General features: G+C 34.6%; 1 protein-coding gene across 1 annotated transcript in view; it reads left to right on the top strand.

Moving 5' to 3' along the window:
* The window catches only part of LOC115212422 (cytochrome P450 4V2-like), a 50,391-nt gene extending 40,454 nt beyond the window's left edge, over positions 1-9,937 (top strand). Inside the window, exons 7-12 of the mRNA XM_029781330.2 lie at positions 1-73; positions 1,679-1,781; positions 5,167-5,231; positions 7,088-7,154; positions 8,437-8,610; positions 9,501-9,937. The exon at positions 1-73 is cut by the window's left edge and continues 98 nt beyond it. Coding sequence (XP_029637190.2) covers positions 1-73; positions 1,679-1,781; positions 5,167-5,231; positions 7,088-7,154; positions 8,437-8,610; positions 9,501-9,667 — 649 coding nt within the window. The 3' untranslated portion in view covers positions 9,668-9,937. The remainder of the gene's footprint in view (positions 74-1,678; positions 1,782-5,166; positions 5,232-7,087; positions 7,155-8,436; positions 8,611-9,500) is intronic.
* The last annotated feature ends 63 nt before the right edge of the window (positions 9,938-10,000 follow it).

The raw sequence follows: 10,000 nt of genomic DNA, 5'->3' as shown, positions 1-10,000 counted from the left end.
TTTTAAAGTATACTACAATGGGAAAGTAGACAAAACGTTCATGAGAGAAGAGATGGAGAACATTGTGTTCGGGGTAAGTTTATTTCGAAATATGAATATTCATTACATGGTAATATTTGTGAACATTCTTCATATGATAAAATATCTGAGTTTGCATAGTCTTTATATCATCTTTCATATAAAAAACATTTATAATAATAGATTTAGAGTTCGATATTTCAATCTACATGGCATTTCTTTCAACGTATATTGGAAGTAAAAGAAAATAAAACACTAAGTCTCTTGGTCGTTAGTATACTCGAAGGACTCATTGGGTTGGTTACCCATTTTCCATGACGACCGAGATCATAACACTCATCCGGAAGTAAACGCCAGCTTGCTGTTGGGTTACTCATGCACTTTTACTAGGTTACTGTACACGATAGGAAGGTGGCAGGAAGCTGTGTTGATATAGGACAACCTCTAGTTTGGTTTGTGGTAGGGCTTGTTTGAACAGGGGACCATTAGCTCCTATGGAGCATCATGTCTATGTAAACCAATATAAGCTTTGCTTGACAGCGAGAGCAAGAATCCTGGAAAACCTGCGTGACCCGGAGGCCCTTATAAACTCCAGGAAAGAAGTCTTTGGTCAATCTCTTAATAAAAAAACATTTCCTCTTACATGCTTGGAATGCCCCATTTTCTGAACAGCAGCTTCGAAAATCATCATTGCTGGAACAGATGTAAGAGTCATTCCAGATGTATATTTTTTGCTTACAAATCTAACTGACTATGACATTCTCCTTCCTTCATTTAAACAGAGGTTAAGTGCTTCCAACATTTTGAGTTTGATGAGCTGCCTATACAGCTGAGAACATTATAGGTGTGAAACTAATGGTCACACTTTGACCGCCCGTAACTGGTAGCCTTATATATACATACATATATATATATATATATATATTTCTTTACTACCCACAAGGGGCTGAACATAGAGGGGACAAACAAGGACAGACAAAGGGATTAAGTCGATTACATCGACCCCAGTGCGAAACTGGTACTTTATTTATCGACCCCGAAAGGATGAAAGACAAAGTCAACCTCGGTGGAATTCGAACTCAGAACGTAACGACAGACGAAATACCGCTAAGCATTTCGCCTTGCGCGCTAACGTTTCTGCCAGCTCGCCGCCTTTCTGCCAGCTCGCCGCCTTTTATATATATATATATACATATACATATACATATATATATATATATTATATATATATATATATTATATATATATATATGCGCGTGTCTATGTATGTATTATGTACATATACATATATGTGTATGTATCTCTTCGTATTATTAGTCGTCTCACTCACCACATGACAATGGCTGTTGCTTTGTTTACACTTTACGTAACATTAGGCCGAAGAGATCGATAACTTAAGTACTTGACGGGAAAAGTCCTTAAGCACTGATATGCATTTGTACAACTAAACCCTTGAAAGTGGTATACCAGCAAGCCCGCTATACAATAACTCAAACACGTAAAAGAGAAATATATCTGACACATCGTCATTTAAATTTCAATTCTCGCTGGGGTTCATTTACATTTTAGACCATTTTCATATTCATCTAGGTTAACCCGACTATATCCTCAGCCTTATGAAATTACTCAGTAAAATCTAATACATATTCTATTCTACCAGGGTACGGATACAGTAATTACATCATTACAGTGGACAATACTTTTAGTAGCTTCGCATCCAGAGGTGCAAAAGAAGTTACATGATGAAATTGACGTTTTTTATCGTAAGTTGCAAATATATACAAACTTTTGTTATGTTATTTCGCCGAGCTCGACTTTGGTTTTTCTCCTTTGTAGTCGATAAAATAAGTATCAATTGATTACAAAATTTCAGCTCTTTTGCCGTTTGAAGAAAGGATTGTTAATTCATACACGCACATCAAGGTTGACTTGTGTTGGAAAAGAAAAATTCCTAGCTTTGGGGTAGATGCCAAGTATCTTCCTCAACATCCTAGTTGTGCCTAATATCACTATTTATTGGAGCTGCAGTTAATTACGTCTTCGGCCTATTTCCTCTATCCATCTGTTAAATCTTTAGGGATACTTCCTAATGCACCATAACTACAGGGTTACGTTTTACCCACACTTTCCATAGCATTTGTAACTCAAAGGCTAGGTCCTGGTACATTGCTATTTTATCGAGGCTTCTCATACTGCGATTCTCATCATTTGGGACTGAAAATTCAATTATCTACCACGTTCTACTATCTCTGTCTACTGCTACTAAATTAGGCCTTCTAGCTTTTATTACTCTGTCAGTACGAATGTTAGAATCCCACAACATCTTACATTTCTTACTTTCGAGAATTTTACTAGGTTCATCTTCATACCATTTATCAATATGGTCAAATCCTAGCTTTCTACATAACTCCCACTGGATTCTTCTCCCTAGGTTGCCATGTCTTTACTTGTATTCTTCCTCTGCCAACATATTAGATTCACTTACAATATGAGTAACGCTTTCCTCTTTTTTTTTACATAACTTACAAAACTTACAATGGGAATCTAGCTGATTTTTGTCAATATTGGCTTTTATCCAATTAGTCTTCTATGCTTGATCTTGTGCCTGCTACTAACAAATTGTCTATCTCCCTTTCTAACCTTTCTTTCTGCAACCATAACCAAGCCTTACTATGTTTCCTACAAATATCTTTGGGAATCTATCATGCAAAGCCTTCTCTTGCTAGTTAGATCATTTTCTTCTTTTTTCTATTTTTTAAACGTCATTTCCGTCTGCCCTACTCCAGCAGTTCTTAATAAACTTTCTTCACTATTACCTACATAGGAGGCTATATCTTTCCTAGCTAACTCCATGTAGTCTTCTAGTGATATTAACCCTCTACCACTTTCCTTTCTAGGTCAGTATAATCTTGCTACTCCTGCTCATGGGTGAAGTCCTTCATTCATATTGAATTCCTTCCTAGTTCTTTTGTCGAGATTTACTAATTCACATTTTGTCCAATGTACAAAAGCTAATGAATACCTAAGTAACGATATCTCTAAACTTCTGAATACTAGAGTAATCCTTCTCGTGTACTTAATTTTCGTTTCCATTTCTTTAGTTAGTGCCCTGTCGGATTCTAATACTTCTAGATACATATAACTCACTCCTTCTTTCAGAGATTTTAATATCCGGCCATCTAGTTATTGGATACCTTCACTGCAGGCTACATGTTCCCTTTTCATGACTAATGCTGCACACTTATCTATGCCAAACTCCATAACTATATCTTTGCTGAAGAGTCTTATAGTTTGTATTAAGGAAGCTATCTGTTTTTATTCTTACTAAGAAGCTTAAAATCCTCCATGCAGAGCAAATGGTCAATTTTTCCTGTAATATCTCTAGACTGATACCCTACTTTACCTTTCTTAATGGTAAACAGAAGGGGTTTAAGTATAACACAAATATTAAGGGTGATAACTAGTCTCCATGGAAAATTCCACTCTTGATATTAACTTTCCCAAAGACTATGTCACTAAATAGAAATCGACTTTCCATTTATTCATGCTACAGCTAATTAACTCTCTTGTATTGTCTGCAAAACTCAATACACCTAAACATTCACTTATCCATGAGTGTGGAATTATCTCATAGGCCTTTTTATAATCTATTCAATGCTATTGCTAAACATTTATTTCTAGATTTCACATTTTTTAGAACTGCTTTGTCTATGTATAATATATGGTTATAAAATCTCCTCTGGTTTGTTTCAAACAATCTGTTCCGTTGACACTGATTTATTCTTTTCTGATATTTGGAAAGATTACCTGCTTTTGTTATGATACGCTATCTCCTCTCTTCCATGACAGTCCGAAATCCTTTCTATTTTTCTCAAGAGATTTAAATCTTGTGTTTCATAACTTGTTCCGTTTCCAAGCTTCTATTATATTCAGATCTTGTCTTAAGTTTTCATATTGTTTATTAATCTCTTTCTCTACATTTGCTCTTTACTAATCTTCCCTAGAGGATTAGCTAATCTTTTAGTAACTACTACCCCTCTGTAGAGATCAATAAATTAGTGTCACTAATTTTTGTAATATTTGTCCTACTAACAGAATCTACTTTCTTAGTCCTATTTAGCAGCAACCCCTCTATCTACACCTTTTAATGCTGATAATCTTTTCTTCTTTACTCATCGCTTCCTGCAACTCATCTAAAATCTTCTGATCTTCCTCATTTAAGTTGCTTAAGTTGCTGGTGACACTTGTCCCTTCCTGGTCAGTAGTTCTATTATCAACTTTTTGTTTAGGTTCTTCTTAGGTTTGAGCTGTATCTCTTATGTTGTTGTTTGGATTTTCTGCTGCTTTGGTCTTTCTTTCCTAGTTCTCTAGTGATCTCTTCTTCCTCCAATTCTGTAATTCCCTTTCTTCTCCTAATAGCATTATCTTGGTCTACTAGTCTCTTCTCAATCATTTTAAACATTCCTTCCCTTCTTTACCCGAAGTGTTAACATCTGTTTTCTATAACCCCTTCTTTTAGGTTCACTTTCTAAGTAGCACTTAAAAAGAGCCCACCAACGTCAGTTTTGAGTCTCTTCTAAGGTGTGACTTATCATTTTTTACTGCTACTCTTTTCTTCAGATTTTTGAGAGTATTAGTTATGTGTGGGCTTTTGTTGTCGTTGCATCCTGGCATTTATAGCCTACGTTTTAGTAAAGCTTTTACACGTTTCACAGTTTCTAGATGTTATTTCATTATCTATTATACATCTTCTAAAATTTTCTAAACGGAGACCTCGGTATACTGTGGCTGATGATGCGCAAGTCTTTTCTGAAATTACAATAACAGCAAAGGTGGCTGGACTGCTAGATATGATTGACATGTGTAGTACATTTCTTATCTGACACATGGAATGTTGTCAGTTGCTTGCAGTTCTTCAGCAACAGGATAAGCCGGCCTGTGATAGATCATTCATCACAGGAGACAAGGTACAGGAGGAGGGAATTGACGAGGCTCCAATGATTGGCCCATTACTGAAAGAGTTTTAAGCTATAATTAACTTTTAGGAGTTCTTTGGGTGATAGTACCAAAATTACCTAAATTTTAGATATATTCTGGTAAATTCTCTTATGTATGTGAATATTTAATTGTTTTGTTTTATTATTCAAGGGGAAACTGAAGAAATCAATGCAGCAAGTCTCAAGAAACTGCTCTATTTGGAATGTATTATCAAGGTAAATATAGATTCTACGAATAATTATGTGTTCATCGCATGTAATTCATGTGTTAATTGCAATTATCAAATTAGTCAAGTTCAAACTATTCATATGTAATAAGATGGATGTAATATTTAATATTTTCAACTCATGCTTTAACATGTAAACACAGAGGATTTTTCCTTTATCTTGCTCAGAGAAAGCAAGGTAGTTACTGTGTCATTTCCAGAACCTCTGCATTGGAAACATCTATAACGTTCAACACAATTTAAACATTTGTAGAGGTTAAGAAATGTGAAGAAAAACAGAATTATAGAGTTTTACCGTCCTAAAACTGAAAGGATTCCAAGGATGAAAGTTTAAGTTGAACACGATGGTATTTGAGCACAAAGGCCAGAGAATTGGAACAAATAGTGCAAAACAATCTATCTGATGGTCTAGGTAGTTCTGCCAATTCACCGCTCTAAAACAGAAGCCTTTAAAAGAAAATGAGAATAGGGTGAGTCAACCGATAGGAGAGAGGTGTGTAAAAGCCTTACAAACATGCTCAGTTTTGTTGACATGTACCAAAGGAATTTCCCGAATGCGCCAACGTAGACATTGTCAAATATTTTGTAGGCTAGTTTATAGAAGTAGCATAAGTTGTCTATAATTTAAAGCTGTCAGCTATACTGACCATTAATTTGTAATAGGGCCCCGGATACTAGAAGCTGAACGCATCTTTCCCAGGGTGTCAAGTATTCAGTCAGCCCATCGGAAGGGCTATTAGAGTAGAGGTGTTAGGGTTTAGTAAGATAACAGCGTTAAAGGAATCTAGGATACAGGGAGACATACTTAGGAAACTTGAAGAAGCATTTGGTTGAGCCATAGCGACCAAAGTGCTGGTGGCGAGAGCTCTTCAATGCCAAGTAGGAAGGTTGAGTTTTCAGAAGTGAGATGCGTGCATGAAGACGCGACGGGATGGGCCTGGATGACAGAGATGCAACGCAGAAACAGCCACAATTTGGTCTCTGACAAACCGGGACGAGCTTCTGCTACACGAGTCCAAGAAAATGAATGCGGAATTTAAGTGACATTTTGCTGGACTGTACGGACCGCGCGTTTGGTTGGAACTGGAAATGGATTTCACTTCCTACCTCGACAGCAAGCCGTACCTTTCCTCTGAGAATATGGAAGTACTGTACCAACTTGCTGAGGTACTTACGAAAGGCTATCAAGACCAAAGACCCAGGAAAACTGACGAAAGGGGTTTCGTTTCAATAGGACAAAATTTTAGGCCTTGGGCATATAGTAGAAAGGATTATTATTATTATTATTATTATTATTATTATTATTATTATTATCGTCATCATCATCATCATCATCATCATCATCATTATTATTATCATTATTATTATTATTATAATTATTATTATTATTATTATTATTATTATTATCGTCATCATCATCATCATTATTATTATCATTATTATTATTATTATACTTATTATTATTATTATACTTATTATTATTATTATTATTATTATCATCATCATCATCATCATCATCATCATCATCATTATTATCATTATTATTATTATTATTATTATTATTATTATTATCGTCATCATCATCATCATCATCATCATTATTATCATTATTATTATTATTATTACTATTATTATCGTCATCATCATCATTATTATCATTATTATTATTATTATTATTATTATTATTATTATTATTATTATTATCTTAATTATTATTATAACTTCTAATAAATAATTACAACACGTTCTTTTATATCATTAAAGATTTCTTGAAAGTGTATTGCAAAAACAAAAATATCAAGTAGATAATAATAATAATAACGACCTCTATAATTTTTGTTGAAGGAAAGTTTACGTCTTTATTCGCCAGTACCAGTTGTTGGACGTGTTGCTGGTGAGGATTTCAAAATTGGTGAGTCTACTCATGATACATTTTCACAACTACGTTCGCGTAGTCAATGAAGCCACTGTCATGTGGTCTTTTGACATAAGAGAAACAGCTGCCTATTTTACCGGAAATTATATCCCAATTCAAACCGAGAACTAAATAGCCTCGGATTGGAAATATATTTCCATAAAAAATTTCGATAAGTGTTAAACTATGTCTAATCAAAAAAATTATATATGCAATTCATATAAATATGTATGCGCGCGCGCGTTTGTGTGTTCTATTTTATATCTTAAGTAAGCTTAATTTATTCCACACTGAAATTATTAGCAAATGAAGAGGGCTGCGAAACAGCCGCAATCCTAAATATGTCAAGCAGATAATATATCCATCTTTTATACTTCCTGACGTTTTATGCTTTATATATATATATATATATATATATATATATATATATATACATATGTCAGTGTGTGTGTATGTATGCATGTGTGTATGTGTGTGTGTATATGTATGTGTGAGTGCGTCTGTGTATGTGTGTGAGTGAGTCTGTGGTGGGACTCTTCAATGAATGAAGAATTCCAAGTCTGAAGCATCAAACATTTTAGATGCAGGCATTGACTGAATACCCGTTTCCTGGAGTTTAAAATTTCCCCCGGGTCGAGCGAGTTTTTTTTTTTTTTTGATGGTGCATGTTAATTCTTGCCCTTTCAGCCAAGCAAACCTTACATTGTTTGCTTCTGTTTATATAAGCTCTTAGCTGTTCAAAGAGCTTCCATTGAATTATATATGAGGTTACTCTCTATTTTAAGTACTAAACATGGCTAGTCAGGGAGGTGACGTTGTGTCTTCCCAGTATCTTAAAAGAGGATTTATACTTCATCCGGTATTGCTTAAATGCAAGCATCCAATGGTTTTAAGGACCACATTTTTTATATGCCAGGCCGTGGCACCCGCAAAAGGAAGCTCCACTGTAATGTCATGTGATTTTCCTCACCCTTCACTTTCAATGTTAAAACATGCGTGAGAAGAATACTCCTTAGATTGATGGAATTCTATCATGCTTCCCACGCGGAAACCCTTATAAAACGCAACTTTAGCCGCATCTTGCCCGTAAGTCCCTCCATTTACTAAGTCTCTTTATATACCATGCTATCAGATTTCCTAATAAACAGTCTTCACCATTTTCTTTCTAGATATCTATGTATACTATCTCCTCCTCTGCAGAGTGATAAATGAAATTAGCTGTAGTTATGCTCACCTGTAAAAAGGACTATGGTTTATTGTGCTACAATCATGTTTACAGGTAATTACAACGTGAAGAAAGGGGCGGATATATCGATATTCCTTTCGGGCTTACATAGAGATCCGAAACACTTTACTGATCCGAGCACCTTTAATCCTGATCGATTTCTTACAGAAAATGTCAAGCACGCGTTTGCTTTTATACCATTCGCAGCAGGACCGCGAGTCTGCATAGGTAAGTTTATAGAGCTTTTTTCTACTTTGAAAATGCATTTCTAATGTTTGGTTTAAAATCCATCAACAGAATTTATCACAATCACCCGACAATGCTGCACTCACTCTTTTGCTATTTACCTCAGCCAAATCCACCTCAAATCATTTATTACAGTCTTACCGAATGAAACGTTACGGATAATTTAACAGTAAATGAAGTATTCATTTATAAGTAGTTTAGGTTTGCCAGGAGCTGCCTTATCAATATATTATGATGTAAGTGAAAGAGTATTCCTTTTACAGATGAAACCTTAAAGAACAGATAATCATCATTATACATTAAGCGAGAAGGCTGCTTTCTTCAACTACATGTGCAGTCTTCAGAGGATATGTTTATCCAGCATTATTCACAATGTTTCGATCATTCGCAGGCTGTAGAAAAGGACATTCGCCCAAGATGTCATAGAGGGGGATATTGCGCAGAGCCTAATAACTGTCAGACGAACTTCTTAATTCTCCTGCTATGGCTTCATAAATACATGCGTAATTCTACATAATATTTTTGAAAAATCGTATTACCACATATGAAACGCTTTTGGTCATATATCCGTTCGGTCAGTGCTGGTCTGGGACTAAAGACTAACGACAGCAATAATACTGCCTTCCTTCGTACACATGCAAATAGGTAATGATAAAAAGACTGTTGGTCATGATATATTTTATTCCATACAGTAAATCATAAAAACTACTCCAATGTTATTCTACTTCAGAAACGTATATAACATCAGGTAATATATTTTCTGTATTATTCTTTAAATTAGCCGATATACTGTACATGTGATTATAACTTTTTAAGACCTCTCCGTGTTTTAATGAATTATATTCAATATATATTTTTCAATGTGTTTTCAGGAGTAAGATTAGCTTATATGGAACTGAAAATCGTACTATCACGATTCTTCCAAAGATTCCATGTCGAAGCAACACAAAAGATAGAAGATATTCCACCATCTATGGAAATGGTACTCAGACCTACTAAGGACATTTATGCCATACTTACCCATCGACAGTCGGTGTAATACTAAGCATGCCTTGATGTATTATTTTGAAGAAATATTATCACTTTTTAAATATTTCTTAGAAATTATCATAAATTCAATAATCAAAATAGAAAATATTTCTTTTTGCTGAAGTGGAAATACATACTTGCTAGTATGACATATTTGTGTAACTTTCAATATTCAATAAACTATTCAATAAAATATCTATTTTCTCATTTGGGATAATGTTGACTAACCGAAATGTTTTATTCTTTCATTACTCACTTTTAATAAACTTACTGAATTCTATGGACTTCCTTATTATCTTATTTTGGGTGATACATATCACCACAATTTTACCCTTTAATATAA

The sequence above is a fragment of the Octopus sinensis genome, linkage group LG5 (assembly GCF_006345805.1).
Source record: "Octopus sinensis linkage group LG5, ASM634580v1, whole genome shotgun sequence".
Classification (NCBI taxonomy): Eukaryota; Metazoa; Mollusca; class Cephalopoda; order Octopoda; family Octopodidae; genus Octopus; species Octopus sinensis.
Note: the sequence above shows the minus strand (reverse complement) of the source record. Positions and strands in the feature narration are given on the sequence as shown.